Source organism: Cervus canadensis, chromosome 18 (assembly GCF_019320065.1).
Source record: "Cervus canadensis isolate Bull #8, Minnesota chromosome 18, ASM1932006v1, whole genome shotgun sequence".
Classification (NCBI taxonomy): domain Eukaryota; kingdom Metazoa; phylum Chordata; class Mammalia; order Artiodactyla; family Cervidae; genus Cervus; species Cervus canadensis.
Genome location: NC_057403.1, coordinates 21012975 through 21035669, shown reverse-complemented (window position 1 = coordinate 21035669; position 22695 = coordinate 21012975). Strand labels below are relative to the sequence as shown.

Below are 22695 nucleotides of genomic sequence, written 5' to 3'. Positions count from 1 at the left end.
CTCACCTCACCCACCCCTGCCCAGCCCAAGAGCACAGCGGACATCACACCCCCAGCTCACACATTTTTTATTAGTCAGGATGTGGGATTTCCAAACCCAGACAGGCTGCCTCTGTCCTGCACCAGCCCAGCCGCAGAGACCTTCCCCCTAGTTCCTGGGGAGACCAGCTCCCCTCTGGAAGGCGTCAAAAGTTAGTGGCTGTTGTGAGGGCCCTGGAGCCCCTGGTAAGGCAGGGGAGAGAACCACAGCTGTGCTCCGAGTCCTCCTCCCCTAACCCGAGTCCTCCTCCCCTAACCCCCTGCGCTTAAGATGGTGCCCCTCCGGGAAGAGGGTGGCCACATGCAACAAGGCGTCCTGGATGCGCTGGCCCAGCCGGTGGGAGTCCTGGAAGGAGAGATGTGTCACGTGCAAGAGAAGCTGGGAGAGGGGCTCCCAGAGGCTGAGAAGCAAGAGGGCTGGGGTCCCTGCCCCTGGGCCTGAGGGCTGCGGGGTTTGAGCACTGGGACTCCGGGATCGTGGGCAGGTGGCGAGCTGGGAGTCTGGAATCCTGAGCTGCAGGGGAGGAGGGAGGTGGGAGTCCCGAGGGAGGAGGGGCCGGGGTGGGTTAGCCTCACCGTTCTTGTGCTTGATTTTTTGCTCGAGATGTGGAAGGTGATCACGTCATCGCCCATGAACATGTAGGACACGCCATAACCGTGGTCATCGGCCTGCAGAGGAGCAAGTGACAGGAACAACACAGCCCCAGGTCCCATCCCCCTGCCAAGGCGGGAGGGCGGACCCCCCACCCCCTCCTCCCTCAGGGCCCAGTTCCACTCACAGGCCCGAATCCACCACCAGAGGAGACATAGTCGGGGTAATTGTGAACGTCGAACAGGTGAATTTGCTGAACAGGAATCTGGCTGGTGGCCAGCTGCCACTGCTCTGAGTGAACCTGAGGGACAGGAGTCAGTCCCGTGTGCGCTAAAGACAAGCCACCGCGGCTTGAACTGCCAATTTCCCTTCAAGGTGTGCCACTCTGCCCCGCCCCTTCCTGACGTCACCCTGCGCTCTTTTCCCTCTAGACCACGCCCTCTCCCCGTGTCCCCGCCCCTAACCACGCCCCCTCCCTTTCAACTCCTGACCCTGCGGTCTTCTAGACCACATTCTTCTCCCACTGGCCCCGCCCCTCCACCCTGACCACGCCCGTCACATCCTTTCCATAACCGTGCCCCCTTCTCTAGGCCCCTCTTCCCTCTCCACTCCTTCCCTTTCTCTCTTGCCTGGCCTCCCTAGCTCTCTCCTCTGCTGATACCTCCTTTTTCCAACATCACCGTCCTTGCCCTGAAGTGCCTCCCTTCTCTTCTTTAACCCTTTCCCTCCTCCCAACCTGGTCCAGGAATGGAGACTGCAGACGGAGGAACTGGGACACGATGTAGAGAGCAAAGAGGTGGCGGTCGACCCCCTGTCCGCTCATCGCTGCCTTCAGCAGAGCTTGGTGCTTATCCACCGCCAGGCGGAACAGGGCGAGGCACTGTGCGTCCTGGGGCCCCCCGGGGAGGTCACAGGTCATGGAAAGACAGGAAGTGGGCTTACTGCTGGGGCCTGTCACACCCCCGGCCTCAACCCAGCTTGCAACTTCCCCGCAAGGCAGAGATATCAACTCCACTTCGCAGCAGGGAAACAGGCACAGAGAGGGGAAGTCACCTGCCCAGGGTCACACAGCAAGGCAGAATCAGGTGGGTTCCCAGGTATCTAGGGCCCAAACTCCCTTCACTGAGCCTCAAAACAAGTAGGGGGAGAGGAAACAGAGGTGCCTGCGGGGTTCTGAGCAGAGAGATTATGTAGGGAACATGAGGAATGGTACAAATGAAAGTTACAAGGTCACACAGAGGTTAAATAAAGAGACCTACACTTTGGAAACAGGGGTGCCCACTCGTGCCCTCTGTGTGATCCCCATTAAAGCATGTAGTACACTATGCTGAACTACCTCTCTCTGCCCCCATCAGCAAGCTCCTTGAGGTCAGAGACTCGGCTTGTTCCTCCCCTGTCTCATCACAGAGCTTGGACCTCAGAAGGTGCTCCTTAAATGTTTGTAAATGTATGAATGAGAAGGTGGAAATGACCGAAGCCTCAAATGAGGCCCACACCCACTGTCTTCTCTTTGTCCTCCATGGCTCTCACAAAGTTGCAGGCCTCCCTTGTGCAAGAACGCACCGTCTCTGTGCGACCTTCCAGGAACAAGCGAGTCATGGTGGATTCATAAGTCAGGCAGAATTGACCCCTGTCCTGGGGGACAAGGAGGAGACGCGCCTGTCAGCTAGGCTCTGGAAGCCTTCACAGGCCTGATCCACCTCTGTGTGGACCTCCTGCCTCCTTCCGCCCAGGAACATACAGTTGGGAGAGGGCTGGATGGAGCCCTTAATCAAGATGGCAGACCCACCACCAAGAAGTCATGAAAGAGCTCGACGATATGGGTCTTGGGCCCCCAAGGGAACTGAGGTTCTGAGAGGGAGGCTAGGGTTAGGAACCCAACTGACCCGGAAGTGGGCCAGCTGCAAGGCGGTCTGGATGAAGCTATCTGAAGAGAGATGGCAGCGTTTGATGAAACTCTTGCCGAAGTGGGAGAAGGGGAAGACGTGGCAGTCTATGTTTCCAGACAAGGTCTTGGCTGCCCTCAGGGCTAGAGAGATGGATAGATGGATCTGCCAGAGAAGGAGGGAGGAGGAGTGGCTGGGGTTACAGACAGGAGGAGGTTAGAGTTGGGGCTGGCACTGGCAGTGAAGGTCAGGATGGGACTGAGGTTTGGGGACAGGGATGGGACGGACAGAGAATGGAGCTGGGAATGAGGACTGAATTAGGGTTGGGAATGGGGTTGGGATTGGGTATAGGATGGGATATGAATGGGGGTTGGGTATGGGATGGGGTTGAGGAGGGCATGGTAACCCAATGCAGTCTTCTTGCTTGGAGAATCCCATGGACAGAGGAGCCTGGCGGGCTACAGTCCATGGGGTCGCAAAGAGTTGGACATGACTGAGGCCACTTAGGATGCATGGGATGGGATTAGGGTTGAGGATGGGATTGAATTTAAGAATGGTGATGGGGAGACTTTCCTGGTAGTCCAGTGGCTAAGACTCCGTGATCCCAATGCAGGGGGCCAGGAACAAGGAACTAGATCCCGTATGCCCCAGTGAAAAGATCCCACATGCCAAAAAGACCCCGCAAGATCAAACTAAGACCTGGCACAGCCGAATGAATGAATAAATCAAAAAAGAATGGTGCTGGGGATGGAGGTGGATATGAGTTTGGGATGGAGACAAGGTTGGGTCTGAGTTGGGATAGAACTAAATTGAGGTTGGGGATGGTGTGGGGATTGGGGTTGAGCAGGGGTGGTGGAAAGAGGGTTAGTTTGGGGTTAGGGTTAGAATAGAGGATGTGGTTGGGATGGGGTTAGATTGGAGACAGGATTGGGGTTTGGGTTTGGCTTGATTTGGGGTATGGGTTTGGAACTGGGCTTAGGGATGGGATTGATTTTTTGCTTGAGACTGGGGGTGGAGATGAGATGAGAGGCAAACCCAGGAATTTGGGGATGTGGAAGAGGAACCTAGAAACCTGGCCTCACCTTGTCTGGAAGGTCCCAGTGCAGCCTCTGGGGCTGGGGCAGCGAGGGGTCAGGGTGCCCCTTGCAGTGACCATCTGCCGAGTAGCCCAGCTGGAAGCATTCTGTGGCCAGAGTGAACTGTGTGCAAACAGAAACTGTCAGAGTCCTTCCTCCCTCTGGACCAAGCAAGGGGCATCAAACCAGGCCCCCCTTTTCTTAAGTCCCCTCAGTCTCTGAGAAACAGAAACCTCTGGATGGTCACAGGTGGGATCTTGGGGTCACAGGCATTGAAAGCAAGACTAATACTAATACTCAGTTGGTGCTTACTGCCCTTGTACTTCTGACTGGTTCAAAGTATGATATGCAGAGATGATAGATGACAGGAAGGGTCTGAGGTTAAACTGAAATGAGAGTGTCATTTACCAACACAATCAAAAGCAAAAAAAAAAAAAAAATCCCTTTTTTTTTTTTTTTTTTTTCCATTTTTAAAATAAGAAGCAGGCACAGAGGAATCAGTGCTTACCTGAGGCTGCTCTCAAGATCTAGAATCAGCCCTCCTTCCTCTCATACATGCCTGATCCTCACCCTGGGCCCCAGCTAACCCCTCATGCAACACTACAGAAGACTCAGAACCCAGTGGGATGTAGACATCACCCCCAATGGTTTAAGGACTAAATGAAATAGAGAAAAGAGAGAGGCTAAGGGTCTCAGGACTGGACAGGAGCTTAAAGATGAAAGAAAACACAACCCTTTCACTTGATGAGGCAGAAACGGAGGCTCAGAGAAGGGGAGTAATTTGCCCAAGGTCACACAGCAACCCAGAGCCAGAGGATGGTTGCTGACTCAGGGTGATATGGTTGGAAGCACTCACTCTGGTCTCTGAACATCCTGGATTTTTATTCTCACTCAACAACTTCTGACTCTGTGACTCTGGGCAAATCAGTTCCCTTTTCTGAGTCCCAAATGCCTGTTTGTCAAAGAAAGGTCAAAGGGAGTTCCCTGGAAGTTCAATGGTTAGGACTCGACTCTTTCACTGTGGGAGCCTGGGTTCCTTCCCTGGTCAGGCAACTGAGATTCTGCAAATGGAGCAGCACAGCGAAAAAAAAAAAAAAAGGTCATAATCCTAGATGTATTTCCCAGGTGGCTCAGATGGTAAAGAATTCGCCTGCAATGCAGGAAACCAGGGTTCAATTCCTGGATCAGGAAGATGCCCTGAAGAAGGGAATGGCAACCCACTGCAGTATTCTTGCCTGGAGAATTCCATGGACAGAGGAGCCTGGCTACAGTCCATGGGGTCACAAAGACTGAGCAACTAACACTTTCCATTTTCAATCCTAGATACCCTTCTTTATTGGGTCAGCCTGATCTGGTGTCTGCCTCTCTCTGAGTCTCCATTTTTCCTCTAACCTTAAGGCACTGGAGAGGAAGGTCTTTGGAAATGGTGGGGTGAGGGTGGTGGTCCCCAGGGTGGAGGGCCAGCTGGCTTGCCCTACCTCCCACATGTGTCCTGAGATGGGGCAGTCAGCCCACGAGTGCTCCACGCTGAGGCCCAGCTTTCCATTGGAGAAGACGATTAGGGAGAAGGATTTGTCAAACCAGCTGCCAGGAGAGAGTTCAGCACGGTCACCAAAGAGTCAAAGAGGCCAGGAGGGAAGTCGGGGGACTCTCTGTGGGAACTGAGTGGGTTTCGGTTGGGAGATCTAGGAATCAGGGCTGGGGGCCTGGTGTGGGGATCCATAAGAAGATAGGGGTCTCTAGAAGGGGGTTCTGATTGTCTCTGAAATGTATCTCAGGATCACAGGGTTCAGGGGTTTTGAGAGAATATGTTTTTTTAAAGTTCAAAAAAAATTCAGAAAAAAATTTAAAAAATGTTCAGTGTTTACAGGTGCTGAGAGCTTAGGGAACTTCTCCCAGGGGCCTCAGAAATCAGAGTGGTGCCTGGTGGGCATCTAAGAATTTATCTGAGAATCTCTAGGTCGGGGGTCCCAGGGCTGAGGTCCTGAATTTGGGACACCTGCATTAAGGGCTCAGGATTCCATGGTCTGCAGTTCTGAGCCTGAGGTCCCCAGGCTTAGGGTCTGGCTGGCAGATTCCCTGGGCCCTAGGTTTGGCACCTATTAATCCTCAGATCTGGGGTCCCTGGGTCTGCAATTCTGAGTCTGGAGTCTGGGTCTAGAGTTTCTCAAGGTCTGAGAATCCAGGTCAGAAGTTTGGCGGTCCTGAAATCTGCAGTTCTGGATCTGGGGTGCCAGGTCTAGGGGTTAACGGCCTCAGAGGTCCCCAGGTCTCACTGCATTGGGTCTGGGGTCGCAGGTCGGGTGGGGGCCAGATCTGCGGGCTGACTCACCGGTCATGGCCCCGGCCGGCCAGCAGGGCGTGTGCGTAGGCATCTAAGGAAGCTGCGGGGTCCTCCCTGGTGAGCCCCGCGGGCTCCGAGTCGAGTGATACAAAGAAAGCGGCCCCTTCGACGGCTTCCAGGGCCTCTTGGGCCTGCGTCTTCAGAGACCTCCGCACCTGGGCCCACGTGTCCCTGCCAGAGGAGTGACTGAGTCCCCCCTCCCCGCTGCCCAGCCTCCGCCAGGCCCTCGACCTCAAGATTCTGGCGGGGCCTCGGGCCCCCAGACCTCTGACCCTCACCTCGGAGCAGCGGTCAAGGCCGCCAGATGCTCCTCGTGGGGGCAGGCGGGAGAGGGGTCGTCCAGGATTCGTTGAAACTGCTGCTCCAGGGCCCGCGGGGAAAGCAGGCGGCTTTGCGAATGGGTCCCCACGCGGAAGAACCGGCCCCGGTGGAAGACGGCCACATGTCGGCTGTCACGGAGGTGGCGGATGTGATCTGGGGGGGGAATACGTTGTAAGAATAAGGACCTTTGTTAGCCACTTGCCAAGTGGCTTGCGGGTACCGTTATCCTCCCATTTGAGCGAAGAGGACACTCAAGCTCAGACAGGGTAATAACTTGCCCAAGGTCACACAGCTTGGGAGTTACGGAGCTGGGATTCGAATCCCGGCAGGCTGGCTCCAGAGAGCGTGCTCTTAGCCACTATACTGTTCTACTTCTATCAACGAGAGGGTAGAGGGGGCTCACCTCTGTGGACCCCGGGAATTCGCGTGGTGTTGAATATCTTCTCGTACTGGGCGGAGCACAAGGGTCGCATCCCCATCAGCAAAGTCTGCAGGAGATCACGGGCTCGTGACCTGCCTCCCAGGACCACAGCCTCCGTCCCCAGCCGGCGGGGGCAGCCCTCTTACTGGCAGGAGCTCCTGGCGGTCCAGGCGGTGGCGGTACAGAAGGAGGGCGTGGACGGCGTTGCCCGCGCGCGCCGCCTGCACGGGAGTGGGCGTGACGTACAGGAAGTCCTGCGGGCCGGGCCAGGCAAACCGCCTGCGGTCAGGTCTGCGCAGGATGGAGGCACTGACCTCAAACACACGTCTTGATCCCAACAGGCGGGATGGTGAATTCCAGACTGTGATTGGGGTCACTGACCCTAAACCCCACATTCTAGCCAGACACCCGGACCCTAGACCGGGGGAACTATGAACCCCATCCCTTGCCCACTTCCTAACCTCCGTCTCCCCTTCTCACCATCATGTAATAGTTGCTGTTCACCATCAGTGAGTTCCGGGAGCGCAGGTACACGAATTCTTCCCACCAGTCACTGACCTGGGAGTGGGGCAGGAGAGACACACAGCTGGAGTGGCTGGGGTCAAGGGTGAGGGGAAAATGGGGGAGGGGGGTGGTCCCTCCAGACTTTGCCATGTCAAATGGGGAGCGTGGAGCTCAATGAAGCAGGCATCAAGATAGGTAACTACCAATAACCTAGGTGTCGATCCATGGGGGGTCAGTTAGCTAAATCGTGCTACCCTCATGTTATGGAATAACAGCTGTTTAAAAAGAACAAGTTACAGCTATACTACTGACAGAGACTGGGCACCAAGAAAGGCTGCACAGTGAAAAAGGCTAGGCACACAACACGACATGTGAAATGATCCCATTTTATTAAAAAAGAAAATTCTACTAAGACCCAACCTGTCCACCAAGTGGAAGAACAGACAGTGTGGTCTATCTATACAACAGAATGTTAATATAAAAAGGAATGAAGTTCTAATTCTGCAGAGTGACAATACAGATGACCCCTGAGCACATGCTAAGTGAAATGAGTCAGACACAAAAGGACTAATAGCGTATGATTTCATGTCTAGGAAAAATCTAAAATAAGCCAATTCATAGAGACAGAAAGTAGAATAGAGGTTACCCGGGGCTTCAGAGAATGGGGATGGGAATTTTAAAAAAATATTTAGGGACTCCCCTCGTGGTCCAGTGGTTGAGAATCAGCCTTGCGATGCAGGGGATGTGGGTTCGATCCCTGATCGGGGAACTAAGATCCCACATGCCTCGGGGCAACTAAGCCTGTGCACCACTACTACTGAGGCCACGGGCCACAACTAGAGAGAAAGCTACATGCCGCAACAGAAGAACCCACATGCCACAACTAAGACGGACACAGCCTAAGAAGTAAATAAGTATTAAAAAATATTTATTTTAATTATTTATTTGGCTGTGCTGAGTCTTAGTTATGGCATGTGGGATCTAGTTCTCTCACCAGGAATCAAACCCAGGCCCCCTGCATTGGGATCATGGAGTCTTAGCCACTGGACCACCGGGGAAGTCCTTGGGATAGGAATGTTTTGCCTACGGGCACAGAGAGTTTCTGTTTGAGATGATAAAAAAAAGTTCTAGAGATAAATAGTAGTTATGGTTATACAACACTGTGACTATACTTAGGAGTATCACTGAATTCTACACTGGAAAATGGTTACAATGGCAAATTTTATATTATGCACATTTGAATCACAATTAAAATTATATATGATATTTATGTTATGTGTATTTATATACCAGCTTCCCTGATGGCTCAGACGGTAAAGAATCTGCCTGCAATGCAGGAAACCTGGGTTCTATCCCTGGGTTGGGAAGATACCTGGAGAAGGGAATGGCAGCCCGCTCCAGTATTCTTATCTGGAGAATCCCATGGACAGAGAAGCCTGGTGGGCTACAGTTCATGGGGTCACAACATTGTGACTATACTTAGTACTACTGAGTTGTACACTGGAAAATAGTTACAATGGCAAATCTTATATTATGTACATTTGAATCATAATTAAAATTATGTATGATATTCATGCTATGTGTGTTTATATACTATATCAAACATGTAATATGATATATAACATGTTATATTATAATACATGTTAAAATTATATATTATAAATAAAATATATATACTTAAAGAATATCTGTATTTCCCTGGGTATCAATATATATATACATACACTCAGAAAAGACTTTGACCAAAGTGTTTCTCACAGGCAATGGTGGGAGGGACAAGAATTAAAGGGAGGTGGTCAGAGATTTTTAGTGTCTTCTAGATATTTTCTTTTCATTAAATGTTTTTAATATATATATATTTATTTATTTATTTGGCTGCACTGGGTCTTAGTTTAGCCCACAGGATCTCTGGTCTTTCTTGAAGCATTCAGGATCTTTTAAGTTGATGGTATCGTACACTTCCTTAAACTTAGACCAGGCAGGATGTAGTTGTCATTCCCTGAGAATAGGCAACATATTGTGGAAAAATCCAGAAGTTTCCAGCAAATGGTAGAAAAGTTCTATACCTTGATCTAAGTAGGGGTTATCTGGTTATATACATACATAGAACTTAATTAAGCTGTACATGTAAGACTTGTGTATTTTACTATACGTATAATATTGTAACATTATATCCACGTGATGCAACAGTATATGCAAGTGATGTCTCTGCATTGGGTCTTAATTGCTGCATGCAGGATCTTCATTCCTCCAACCAGGGACTGAACCAGTGTCCTCTGCATTGGAAGGCAGATTCTATAACCACTGGATCACTAAGTGAGTTCTTTTTAATATACACCTGATTCTTGTTACTCAAGGTCGTTATGTCCTATAAAGTGGCAGTGAACGCTGATTAGCCAACACTGAGCCATTTTTCCAAAGGGAAACACAGGGTCAGGTTCCTTCCACTCTTGTTTCACCTCAGCTAGGAATGTGCACTTCAAGCCAAGTCCAAATTTTTCCACCTTGCACAACTCTCCGAATGATCACGAAAGTGCCATGTGTACTGATTAGGGGTTCAAATATAAGTAGAAGAATCTCAAATACAAAATGTGTGAATAATGAGGATTGACCTGTATAAGTGATAAGAAAGCAATGTGTTAGACTTAATTCTTTTTCCTTTCTTGTCCATAATGGTGCATGTTACAACTGACAGTGCCTTACAAGTATAATGAAATATATCAATTAAATATACATATGGTGTGTATATATATATTTATATAATTATACATGTATATTATTTATGCATTATATAATTATTATGTTATTTAAGTGTTTTTATATACATATACTTTAAGAGTGGAATCTAATCCAAAAACATGAAGAAAAAAAAAAATCTAAAACTAAGGCTTGCATTGAAAAGGATGAAATACTGCTATCTGCAGCAACATTAGTTCAGTCACTCAGTCGTATCCGACTCTTTATGACCCCATGCACTGCAGCATGCCAGGCTTCCCCGTCCATCACCAACTCCCGGGGCTTGCTCAAACTCATGTCCATCGAGTCAGTGATGGAGATTATCATACTAAGTAAAGTTAGTCAGACAAAGACCAATATATGATATCACTTATATGTGGAACCTAAAAAAAATAATAACATCTATTTCTTCTTCACTACCTCCAGCTCATCATATGCTGCTGCTGCTGCTGCTGCTAAGTCACTTCAGTCGTGTCTGACTCTGTGCGACCCCATAGACAGCAACCCACCAGGCTCCCCAGTCCCTGGGATTCTCCAGGCAAGAACACTGGAGTGGGTTGCCATTTCCTTCTCCAATGCATGAAGGTGAAAAGTGAAAGGGAAGTCTCTCAGTCGTGTCCGACTCTTAGCGACCCCATGGACTGCAGCCTACCAGGCTCCTCCGTCCATGGGATTTTCCAGGCAAGAGAATTGGACTGGAGTGCCATTGCCTTCTGTGCATCACATGCTGCCTGGCGGCTATTTATGGCTTCCTACAGAATGGGAGGCCTGGAAGCCGCTTACAGGGCAATTGGCTGCCTGAGGCAATCTATGCCTCAGATTCTTAAGGAGTTTAACTCAGAGTGCGTGCTAGGACCCTAGCTCCTGAAATCTGATGCAAGTACGTTTAGGGTAGGCGTCTGTGCGCACAGAAGGGAGAGGAAAATACCTATTCCAGGGGAAGGGCTTAGACTCTTGAGAAACCAGCTGAGGGACTGAAATGTTGGAAGGGTCCCGGATTTCTGATTTAAATACTAGCGGGCTGGGGGCGGAGTTCTAGATGTGGGCGGGTCCCGGAGGCGGAGCTATATCATTGAAGACCCAGTCTCCGAACTTGGGAGCGTGGGGGATGGGGCCTAGAATGTTAGCACAGGATGGACGGGGTTCAGAATATTGCAGAGGTGAGAGGAGCTCAGAATACTGGAGCATCTTGGGCTAGGTTTAAACTATTGGACCTTGGGGGCGGGACTCAATGGCCTCACATCTGGAGTGAAGCGCCAATCGCCGCCGGGCCTGGGATTGTGGGCGGGGCGTGGGGCGGGGCGTGGGGCGGGGCGTGGAACTCGCAGGGTTAGGAGAGCCGCTTCAAAAGCTTCGCCTACTGGATGCGGTACTCACGTAATTGGACGCCCACCAGGACTTGAGCTGCAAGTACCACTGCAGCAGTGACGCCTGCAGCTTCAGGAACTCCTGCGCTAGGCCCGCGGTCCAGTCGAAGTCCTCGTCGGAGAGGACGGGTCGGACAGACTCCAGATACTGAGGGGCAAGGAGGGGAAGAGGGCAAGTGGCATAGACCCCCCTCCCCTCCCTGCTCGGCAGCCTCCCTCCCCATCCTGGGGTACCTGGCCCACCTTGCGCACGGTGTCCTGCACGGAGGGCACAGGCTGGCGCGGCAGAGAGCGCTGGTAACTGAAGAGCATTGGATGGCGGCCAGAGAAGATGCGCACCAGGGCCTGGCGCAGAGCAGGAATTAGTGGTTCATTAAACGCCTCACTGCAGCCCGGGGCCAAGGTGCTGGGGTGGGGTGGGGGCGCGGCGAGGGTGGCACTCCACGGAGAGAACAGGGCAGAGGGCGCTTGATCAAGGGTTCTGCCTCTCCCATACCAGCCAGGTCTTGGTGGGCGAGGACATGCCTCCGTGGGGTTCAAGGAGCCAGCCGTGGTAGGACAGAAGTAGCCTCAGGGCCACATGAAGGGTGAAGATCAGAGCTCCCCAAAGACAGGACGCAAACAGGGCGGCCGCCAGGACCCCCCGCAGCCTGTGATGCTGTCCACCCCTGGGGGCGAGTAGAGAAAAAGAGACTAGGCCAGCATCTCCTGGCCTCAGAACATCCCTCCCCTCCAGCCTTACCCAGCAACTGCTGTTCCTAACACTCTCTGACTCTGATCTTTTGGCTGTTGGAGGCATATCCCATAGAATTAGAGTCGGTCAGAAAAAGTTCAGTTTCCTCATTGGTGAAGTGCTAGAGGTGTGATTCTCTCTCTTGGTGCGCCCAGCATCTCCCCTCAGGAATATGGAGACACCAAGTTTCTAAAATCACATCCCATGCAAATGGGCAGGAACTTAATAAGTGTGAGCTGGTATTTCTATTGAAATATACCAGATACCAGGCTTCCCTGATAGCTCAGTTGGTAAAGAATCCATCTGCAATGTAGGAGACCCTGGTTCGATTCCTGGGTTGGGAAAATCCCCTGGAGAAGGGAAAGGCTACCCACTCCAGTATTCTGGCCTGGACAATTCCATGGACTATATAGTCCATGGGATCGCAAAGAGTCTGGCAGACTGAGTGACTTTCAGTATACCAGATATCAAATTACACCCTGAGGCAGAGGTTCTCCATGTGTGGCCCTTGGCCCAGTAGCATCAGCACCATCTGGGAGCTTGTCAGAAATACAAATTCCTGGGCCCCAGGCCCAGCAATCAGTGTTTTTTTTTTTTTTTTAAATATGGAACGCTTCACGAATTTGCGTGTCATCCTTGCGCAGGGGCCATGCTAATCTTCTCTGTATCGTTCCAATTCTAGTATATGTGCTGCCGAAGCGAGCACGCAATCAGTGTTTTAACAAGCCTCCCAGATAACTCTAATACAAACTCAAGTTTAGGGATGGCTGGTCTAAAGATACAGTAAGTCAACATGTTTGCAAAGTTGCAATAGGACAGACTGTGAGCAAATCCCTCCTGGAGCACTTGAAGGGAGTCACTTACCCTCTTTAGATTAGGTAAATCTATCCTTCCTGGTGGAGAAGGCAATGGCACCCCACTCCAGTACTCTTGCCTGGAAAATCCCATGGACGGAGGAGCCTGGTAGGCTGCAGTCCATGGGGTCGCTAAGAGTCGGACCTGACTGAGCGACTTCACTTTCACTTTTCACTTTCATGCATTGGAGAAGGAAATGGCAACCCACTCCAGTGTTCTTGCCTGGAGAATCCCAGGGACTGGGGAGCCTGGTGGGTTGCTGTCTATGGGGTTGCACAGAGTCGGACACGACTGAAGTGACTTAGCAGCAGCAGCAGCAGCCTTCCTGGAAATTTCTACTTCCGATCCTAGATCTGCCCTTTCAGGCTGTCTGTACAAAGTTTGAACCTTTTCCCCCAGGAGGACTAATATAAGACTTAGAACCTGCAACTTCACCCATATCTGGTTTCCAAACAGCAATAATCATTCAACTACTCCCATTTCATAACCTCTTAGTACTGTACTGAATATTCCACATTCATGATTTTGTTTAATTCCTCCAACCACCTTAAAACCAATCATTGGGTTGGCCCAAAAGTTCGTTTGGGCTGTGAAGCCCCTGACACCAAGAATAGTGAGGTCTCTTGCCTAAGACCACACAACTGTAGATTAGCAGAACTCATACTTCTGTTAGTATATATAACCATACCTGGCCTCTGTCTAGTTTGCCAACATTCCCTTTAGCAAGAAGCAGCCAGGATGGAAAATGTACAGAGACAATAGAGGAAATCACCTCCCTTTACTTGATGCTTTACCTTTATTAATCTGACCCCAGGTAAGTCTTGGAGATTACTTTTCTTTAACAGGCACACATGCTGATATAGAAATGTCCTGGGTGGAGGGAAAGGGGTTAGGAGGTTACTGGGTTGAAGTGGGGAACCTCACCAGTCTGGCAGAGACTCTTTGATCTTCTCCATCAGTCCTAAGGAAGGATCCAGCTGGAGGAAGCAGGCAAGTTGAATTGCACTGAAGAGGAAGAGCCAGCTGAGGGGGCTAGCAGGGAACACGCCTGTGAGAAAGTCGTTCTGTGGAGAGGAAAGGTCACCTATTCAATCAGTTATCCGCTCTGCTAAGCACCACTCTTAGATGTTGACTCAGCATTGAGATGCATGCCCAAGATGCTGTGAGGAACAGACAGATCTGGGTCCTGCCCCCAAGGAGGTCAGACCAGAATGCAGTGAGTGCTCATGGTGATAGAATAAGGCAGGTTGCTCAGGCTGAGGGAGTCAGGGAGGGCTCCCTGGAGGAAGGGTCACTCTCAGACAAGACCCTGAAGGTGAGACTGTCAAAAAGGCAAAACAATCGCCAGTATACAGCAGGGTCCAGAGCTCAGGGGCTGGCCTTGGAATGAATGAGGAATGAATGAAAAGGTTGGGTTGGGATTCCCTGGTGGTCAAGTTGGTAGGATTCCTCACTTTCACTGCCATGGTCAGGGTTCAATCCCTGGTTAGGGAACATCCCACAAGCTGCTGGGTAACTAACCAAACTCCCAACTCCCAGGGAAGCATACTAGAGATAATTAACATTTAATGAGTGCTTACTATAGGCCAGGTGCCATTTACAAGTATAAATTTTTTTTTCCCCCAAAACCATGCGGCTTACGGGAATTTAGTTCCCTGACCAGGGATCAAACCTGTGCTTCCTGCAGTCTTCCAGAGAAGCACACAGTCCTAACCACCAGACTGCCAGGAAATTCCCAGAGGTCATGGTTTAGATCTTGGGCTCTGGAGTCCCCACCCTCTGGGCTCAAATCTCTGCTCTGTCACTACCTAGCTGAGTGACTGCAAGCACGTGACGTTACCTCTGTGTCTCAGTTTTCTCATCTGTGGAATGGGAACAATCCAAATCACAGTACTTGGCTCATAGGGCTGTCACGAGGGCTGGATGAGGAAATGTCATTCCACAAAGGCTTACTGCAGTCCAACAGCAGTGACAAGACAGCAAGATTCCTGCTCTCATGGGGGATAGAGACAACACCTACATAAATACAGGCTTTAGTGGGATGAGTCAGATGGCAGGAGGTGCTATGGAGAAAATGAAGCAGAGGGCTAGGGGCGGGGTAGGGTGGCACAGGGTGGTCAGTTGCATAGCTCAGAGTCAGGCACACTGTAGGAGCTCACTAAATATTACGATATCCTCTTTGTTGCTAATCTTCTTCTCATTGGGGATTTATTTACTGGACAATCTCCCTTTGGCTTGGCAGAAGGAGGTTACTGGCAAACATGGTTATTTTTGTTGTTTTTCTTTTTAAAAGATGTTTTCAGTGCTTCTATCTGGGGCTCTAGATTGCAATAGAACAGGGGCTTCCTAATATCAGAAAATTTCTCTATAGCATTTCCCAAGTACCAGGAGCATCACTAAATCATTTCGTCCCCCTGTCACACTCAGTAAGATAGTAATTATTCGTGTCTCCATCATATGGGTGAAGAAATGGAGGAGACAGGAAGTTTGGAGAACTCGTCCCAGGCCACGTAGCCGGGAAGTGGTGGAGGCATGATTTGAACCCAGGGCTCCTGGCTCCAGAGGGCACTGTCAATCACTCAAACCGGATGGATGAGGGTACCATACTCTGAAGTCTGCTGTATCTCAGAATTTCATATCCATTTGGAAACCATCTCAAGCAATACTCTAATCTCCTGACAATGAACCGCCTATACCAAAGCCACATGCTTGGCCCAAGTGACCCACTGCATGTAATTCACAACTCTTGGGCATCAGTATTGAGACCATGTTCTAGAAAAGCAGCCCAGGATAGTGAAGAGTCAGCATGGGCTCCAGAGCCAGACTTCTAATTCTTCCAGGTCTGCCTCTACTTCTGCATCGTGGCAGCTGTGTGACCCGGGGGAAGTGAAAACATCTCTCTGAGTTTCTGTTTCCTCATCTATAAAATGGGACTAATGACAGGCTTCCCTTCAGTTCAGTTCAGTTCAGTCACTTAGGTGTGTCCGACTCTTTGCGACCCCATGAATTGCAGTATGCCAGACCTCCCTGACCATCACCAACTCCCAGAGCTTATTCAAACTCATGTCCATCGAGTCGGTGATGCCATCCAGCCATCTCATCCTCTGTCGTCCCCTCCTCCTCCTGCATCCAATCCCTCCCAGCATCAGGGTCTTTTCCAATGAGTCAACTCTTCCCATCAGGTGGCCAAAGTATTGGAGTTTCAGCTTCAGCATCAGTCCTTCCAATGAACACTCAGGACTGATGTCCTTTAGGATAGACTGGTTGGATCTCCTTGCAGTCCAATGGACTCTCAAGAGTCTTCTCCAACACCACAGTTCAAAAGCATCAATTTTTCGGCGCTCAGCTTTCTTCACAGTCCAACTCTCACATCCATACATGACCACTGGAAAAACCATAGCCTTGACTAGATGGACCTTTGTTGGCAAAGTAATGTCTCTGCTTAGAAGGCTCTAAATGAGGGAATTCCCTGGTGGTCCAGTGGTTAGGACTGCCATGGCCAGGGTTCAATCTCTGATTAGCTGATTAGGGAACTAAGACCCTGCAAGTGGCTCAGCATGACCAAAAAAGAGGTCTTAATGAGGGCCAGATGAGCAATAGATTAAAAGGGTTTGCTTGGTATAGAGCCTGAGATCTATTACTATCTAGTATGGTTTTAGAAATGAGGAAGCAGAAGGCCAGAGAAATTACTAACACGCCAGAGGTCACACAGCACCTATGTGGTATGTAAGATAAGAACGGCAATGCTGAAGTGGTGACTTCTGTGAGTAAGACTTTCTCCTAAGACAACTAATGGTTACAACAGTCCCTCAAGGCAGGGACTGTCAAGATTCCCATTTTTTAAGTGAAGAAATTTAGGCTTAGCAATGAGTCTATGGAATTACAGCTCTGGTGTTGCTGAGGGCAGAGCCCTCACCTTGGGACCCAGTTCCAGGAGCTACGGCTTCAGGGTGGTTCCTGGGGTCCCTGATTGGAGAGGAAGGATGTGAGGACTCCAGGTGACCATCAGGGTGAGAGGCAGCTTTGTGGCTGAAAGGAAAGAGTCACTATTACAATGATCAATTATATTAACACGAGTGTCTGGTGGGGGCCGCTGGCCATCAGTGACATTTGAGTCAGAAAGGAATTTCAGAGCTGACTTGAATACAGGCGTTACAGTCAAAATTTTTCAACATAGCAACACCAGTTCAAATCCGTCTATAAGCATAGAAATCAGAATGGTGATTGCCTTGCAGCAAGGGTGAGGTAAGGGGAACTGGCAGGAAAAGAGCTCCCAGGAACACTCAAGAATGATGGCTGTGCTGTTTTCTTGGAAAGTTGGCTACATAGGTATTACCCCAGTTACAAAGATACTACAAAATTCAAGGACTATGCACTTAAAAAAATCCTTGTTTTTCTGTGTATAATTACATCTTAGTTTAAATACCCATTTATGTGTGTATACATGTGTGTGTTTATGTATTTAACCACAAGTTAACAGTTTAGTTGCTGGATTGGCCTGAGGCCCAGGGGTTCCCAGAAGTAGGGCTGAGAGGGGCTCTCTGGGGGTTTGGGTTAGTGGCTATTTACTTACTGGAGCAGATACATTTCTATTTTAACAATCGTTTTAACAACCAATATGGCCATAGAAATGCTATCCAGCCTGCTCAAAGGTTCCAGCTTCCAGATAGAACCCTGGGCTGCCCCCGGGGTGTATTCTAACACCTCCATGCTCCCTCTTCCTTGCCCACATTATCGTCCTCTATAGCATGTCACCATCTGACATACTCTATGTTTTGAGTACTTATCTTCTCCATGAGGGCAGGACTCTGTCTGTCTTGCTCCCTGCCACGTCCCCAGTGCCCCAAATGGTGCCAGGCCCCTCACAAATGCTCCATGGATATTTGGCAAATGAAGAACCATATTATAATCAAAAGCTAACACTCAGAGGGCTTCCCTGGTGGTGCAGAGGTTAAGACTCCTCGCTTCCACTGCAGGGGGTGCGGGTTCAAACCCTGGTCAGGGAAGTTCCACATGCCTTGTGCTCAATCATGTCCAACTTTTTGCGACCCATGGATTATAGCCCGCCAGTCTCCTCTGTCTATGGAATTTTCCAGGCAAGACTAGTGGAGGGGATGGCAATTTCCTTCTCCAGGCCACATGCCTCAAGGTACAGCCAAAAAAACACTAACCCTCAGCAGTTGCCATGGGCCAAGCACTTGTCTCAGGGCTTGCATGTGAGAGTTTGTTTAATCCTTGCAACTGTGCCGTAAGGGAGGTGCTACCATCACTCTTGTTTCCCACGTGGAGATACTGAGGTTCAGAGAGACGCGCTTGCCCAAGGCCACACAGCTAGTCAGTGGCAGAGTCAGAACTCAAACGCAGTCCTGATGAACCCCAAAAGCATTCAAGACCTGTGTTCACAGACAGGGTGTGGCCAGCAGGGAGACTCCATGAGCCCATGCCAAGTCACTTCAGTCATGTCCAACTATGCGACCCCATGGACTGTAACCCGCCAGGCTCCTCTGTCCATGGGATTCTCCAGGCAAGAATACTGGAGTGAGCTGCCATTTCCTTCTCCAGGAAGACTCCATAGATGGTGCCAGACTTCTAGAACTGGGGACCCCAGGGCTGACACGGGTTCTAGGTGGATGTGAGCATCCTAAGGCATTCTAGGGCAAAGGCAAGAAGTGGGAGTTTGGGATCCAGAGGGTGGAGGTTCACATTTCAGAACCAGAGGGAGGGTGCACCACATACCGGAAGGGTCCTGGGGGTTGACAGCAGGGGCAAGGAGGTAGCACAGAGAGCCGTGGGCAAGGGCTTTGGGAAAGGGGGCCTTCAGGACTGGGGTGTGGGCTACCCAAGACCTTGATCAGTCCATGGGGTTCCGGAATGGGGAGCATCTCGCTTAGAGCCTGGAGATGAAAGGGAAAGATCAGAGGTGCACCACAGGTAAGGGGACTGATCTAGAAATTGGGGTGGAAGTTGTGTTTGCAGGTGTGTGTGAGGAGAGTGTGAAGGGCGTTCAAGAAGTGGGTACCACAGGTGAATGGCAGTTCTCCTAGGTGAGGTTGAAGAACCCAGCCGTGAGCCACAGAGAATCCGGAATTGGCTTTAAGGGGTCTTGGAAGTGGACCTGAAAACTCCCAGAAGCAGGACCACCCGGGATGCCCGGAAGGGAGCCTCGCGTATCCCGGAAGCAGGTAAATGGATTCCCGGAAGGAAACCAAGTAGCCGCCCTTCTCACCCAGAAACGGGAGAGATGCCTTTTCCAGGAGCGCAGTCCGGAGAGGTAGATCTCCTGCAACACCGGGGCACCGAGCTCCACTTCCCCCGCGTCCGAAGTCAGTGAGGGTCGGAAGCCCACCGCCTGGTGAGCTTCAGCCATGTCAGGCTACAGCCCTGGGAGGAGGACAGAGGGTCATTCCCCAGACCCCCAGCCCCTTCTCCGCAGACCCAGGAATGTGGGACGCCAGCTCACCCTTCCCTAACACCTGAGGGGTCTTGAGGGTCCTGGCCGTAGACTCCAGTGTTGGGGGGACTTCAACCGGGGACCTCTGTGAATGCACAGAAAGGCAGGACGGATAATTCGCGTTAACCCCTTTTGTGGTTATTCTGAGAACGTGGTGCGGGGACAGTGGCCCCCTCCAAAGGACTTTCAAGATTTGGGGGTCGAGGCGGGAAACTGGTCCAGGGTGAGTTGCAGGATCTCGGGAAAAACATTATTCCCAAACCGATTTTGAAATGAACACCTGCCGGACGTTGGCATTGTCCACTTCATTTCCGCTTCCCATTCCGAGGCAAGGACTGGGGGTGGGGGACTTGTAGCCGGGGCGGGGGGGGGGGGGGGGAGAGTTGAGGGGGGGGGTTCTCTATAAATTCATGCGCTCTGGGGTGACCCAGCGTCCCTTCCCCCAGCGCCGGGCTGAAGGGGATGGGGGAGGAAGCACACTGCTGCGCATGCCTCGGGGATGCTGAGGCTGAGAGCAGAGGCGAGAGTCGAGGACAAGTGATGGAGATGCCCGCACTCCCAGCCCAAGACGCAATCCTCCGGCCCCCGCAGGAGTTCGCGCCCCTACAGTCCGGCACTTACCACGCTGAGTCAGGGGTCGGTCCGCCGATCGATCTTGGGGGACCAAGCCCAAGCACACACACCCCCGCCCCCTATTTAGAGCGCCGGACTGGAGCCTCCCACTTGCATATGTCCAGTCCCAGTGCTGTGAGTCCACGACTTGGCTGATGCGCTTCCGGAGCTCCAGTCGCCTCCGACTATCCAACATCCAGGAACCCCAATTTCTGTCTCTCGGGTTCCTCGCAGGGTATTCAAGCCCCCGGTTTTATCCCCGCCCTCTTCTAATTTTCTATCCCCGCCCCCTTTAATTCTCGGCGCTCAGTTCCCGCCCCCTTCAAATTCCAGCGTCCAATCCCCTGCCTCCATTGCATCCCCTGCCTTCAGACTCCTACCCACATGATTCTCCACCATTGGGCCCTCCCCTGTTCTACGCAGCACCTCTCCTCCGAACCCCAGATTCTTCGGCTCCCGAGTCCACTCTTTGTCTCTTTTATCTTTCTCTTCGAGGAAAGATCAGCTTAGAGTTCAGCCCACGCGCGTGGGAGCCGGAGCGAATCTCAGCCCCACTACCCAGGGGAGGCAAGGGACTGCTTTGGGGTCCGGTAGACCCACCAAAACCACCCACGGATGCGGCTGCAGGGGCTCAGTTGGCGTGGAGGTGCTACAGCGGGTCGGATTCAAGTTAATCAGAGGGGCTTCCGTTGGGGGGGAAATTGCGTGGATAAAGCGGAGAATATAGAGACCAGGCTCAAATTGGGAGGCCAGAATGGGCACAGACAAGCCGACTGAAACACGGAACTCTCGTTTTATTCAGCTCTGGACGTTAATATTCTTTGTCCCTTCTGGGGCCGGTGTGCACGTGGGTCCAGCCCAGTCACAGCGCGGGGAGAGCCCAGGAGGTGGAGTTAGGGGGTCTTGAAACTTGAGGTCACGGCCCCAATACACAAATGGGTAAACTGAAGCCAGGGGATGAGCAGAGATGTGCCCAGCATCACCCAGCGAGCTGGGTACTGCTCTGGCCTTGCCGCAGGCTGGGGTCCTGGAGACGTAGCGGGACTCTGGCCTCGCGCCGCCGGCGACGCCCGTAGCTGTGGGGGTCCTGAGGCTTGCGGCCAGCCTTCCCCGAGGGCTCCTTGGTGGAGGCAGACCGGAGCCAGTATATGATCTCTGGCAGGCGGTGGGTCTGGCACGTGCCCAGGGAACAGAGGCGCCCGCGCTGCTGGGAGACGTGGGGCTGGGGCCGCCTGGGGATGGAGCGTGGGAGAAGACCAGGTTCAAACACCCCACTCGAGAAAGGGGGCTCGGGGAGTACCCAGAACTCCGAGACGGCGGGGCCCATTTCCTGGCCAACTTCCCATTCCACCGAAGCGGAAAACGGCCTAGAGAGGGCGCACGGCCCCCGCGGTCTCCCTCCCGCCCCGTCCCCGCTGCCCTCGGCGTTTCTCACCTGCCCGCCGAGTCCGGATCCCCCAGGATGGAGGAGGCGACGAGTAACAGAAGGAGGATGTGGGCGGTCATCGTGGGGGTGGGGCGGGCCGGCGTCTGAGAAACCGGTGGGCGAAGCGGCTCCTCCGGGGTGCGGCCCCGCCCCCTCCCCGGGCCTGGAAAATGCCCTGAGCACCTGCTTTAGAGCCAGGAAATCAGGGCGTTCCCACTTCACAGACTGTGCAAACTGAGGCCGAATGAGCCACACCACTCCAGAAGGGCAGGATTAGGACTCGGATGCCCACCTCCCGCACCGCGGCCAAGGAGAGCTCACGGGACCCGCGGTGCCGTCGATGCCCCTGGGAGGCCCCGGGAGACGCGACCCCTTTAAGGCGGAGGGAGGAGGGGCGGGGCAGCTGACACCTGCAAGTGGCGACGCAGTTTAGGGCTTCCTGGAAAGGACTGGGGGCGGGGATGCTGCAAGGCGCGATTTCACCCTCTTCTTTTTGCCACAGCAGTGTCAGGGACAGGCGACTTCCAGAGTGGGGGCTGGGCAATGCGGGGTACTGACAATTGGGACAGGCGGCAAACTGAGGCACCTCAAGTCGTGGAGGCAGCCTGGGCCCTAACACCATCCTGGTAGAGGAGGAATGTGTGTAGATGGGTGTGGGGTGCCAGCAGGCCAAGCGTTTCAGCTGTACTGAAGCAGCTGTAGGAAGGCCATGCAAAGAAGTCATGGGTTGTGTCTAGGGTGATCCAGGTCGTGTGGACAGAGACCTAGGGGGCCAGTGACTGGACATGGCCTTGGGAAGGGCAGGGTGGGCAGGTGCAGGCACCACGTCTGCAGCAGAGGCTGGAGAGCCAGTCACTGGCAGCAGGGAAGGCCAGTGGGGTCTCACTGTGCATCTCTACCCTGGGGCAGATGGTGGGAACCCCCTGAGTTCCAAGCCAGGCTGGGGGAGGAAGCAGGCAGCCACCCCCACAAAGAACTCTCTGAACCCCTCCCCTCGACTCAGTTTCCCCAGGTGGAGAGGGTAGGGCAGCAGGCACTGCCAATCAGCCTTGGTTTGGCCTTGGAGGGTCCTGGACAGGAAAAAACAGCCTGAGAGGAACAATGTGTGTGATGGGGGAAGGCGGGAGAGAGGCCTTCTGGGAAACCTCAGAGCCCAGCTGTGCTGGGAATCCACACCCCAGCCCTCCCCCCGGCCGGCACAGAGGCCCCGCGACAGGGACACATTAGAGGGGGTTGGGGGGGCACAGACTCTGAGAGCCAATGGAGACCACCCTGCAAGTGAGCTGAGGGCCAGCTGGGACTTGAGAGTGGAGGCTGTGGAATCTGGGAGGCT

General features: G+C 52.2%; 2 protein-coding genes and 1 non-coding gene across 10 annotated transcripts; all 3 read right to left on the bottom strand.

The window, feature by feature from the left end:
- Positions 1 to 50: 50 nt before the first annotated feature.
- Positions 51 to 20195, bottom strand: CPT1C (carnitine palmitoyltransferase 1C). Of its 8 annotated transcripts, none has more exons than XM_043436965.1 (20): positions 19946 to 20195; positions 19334 to 19409; positions 19100 to 19254; positions 13798 to 13937; positions 11782 to 11953; positions 11529 to 11630; positions 11296 to 11433; positions 7159 to 7236; positions 6825 to 6932; positions 6661 to 6745; positions 6215 to 6410; positions 5925 to 6107; positions 5071 to 5176; positions 3599 to 3715; positions 2517 to 2681; positions 2131 to 2265; positions 1367 to 1519; positions 818 to 931; positions 615 to 707; positions 51 to 384 (listed from the first exon to the last, which is right to left on the bottom strand). In XM_043436965.1, exons 3-20 carry the CDS (start codon positions 19238 to 19240, stop codon positions 271 to 273), a joined length of 2340 nt encoding a protein of 779 aa, XP_043292900.1. In that variant the 5' UTR covers positions 19241 to 19254; positions 19334 to 19409; positions 19946 to 20195; the 3' UTR covers positions 51 to 270. The 8 variants fall into 8 exon arrangements, with proteins under 8 accessions (XP_043292900.1, XP_043292902.1, XP_043292904.1 ...); XM_043436967.1 differs by having other exon boundaries at positions 19347 to 19409; XM_043436969.1 differs by lacking the exons at positions 19334 to 19409; positions 19946 to 20195 and adding exons at positions 14714 to 14861; positions 16790 to 16902 and having other exon boundaries at positions 19100 to 19238.
- LOC122421767 lies at positions 12618 to 12724 on the bottom strand. Its single transcript, XR_006263584.1, has one exon. It is a non-coding gene; the product is annotated as a U6 spliceosomal RNA (small nuclear RNA).
- Positions 20196 to 20710: 515 nt separating the features above from the next.
- On the bottom strand, positions 20711 to 22695 carry ADM5 (adrenomedullin 5 (putative)). Its single transcript, XM_043436597.1, has 2 exons — positions 21372 to 22695; positions 20711 to 21168 (listed from the first exon to the last, which is right to left on the bottom strand). The coding sequence occupies exons 1-2, from the start codon at positions 21440 to 21442 to the stop codon at positions 20916 to 20918; spliced, it is 324 nt and encodes a 107-aa protein (XP_043292532.1). The 5' UTR covers positions 21443 to 22695; the 3' UTR covers positions 20711 to 20915.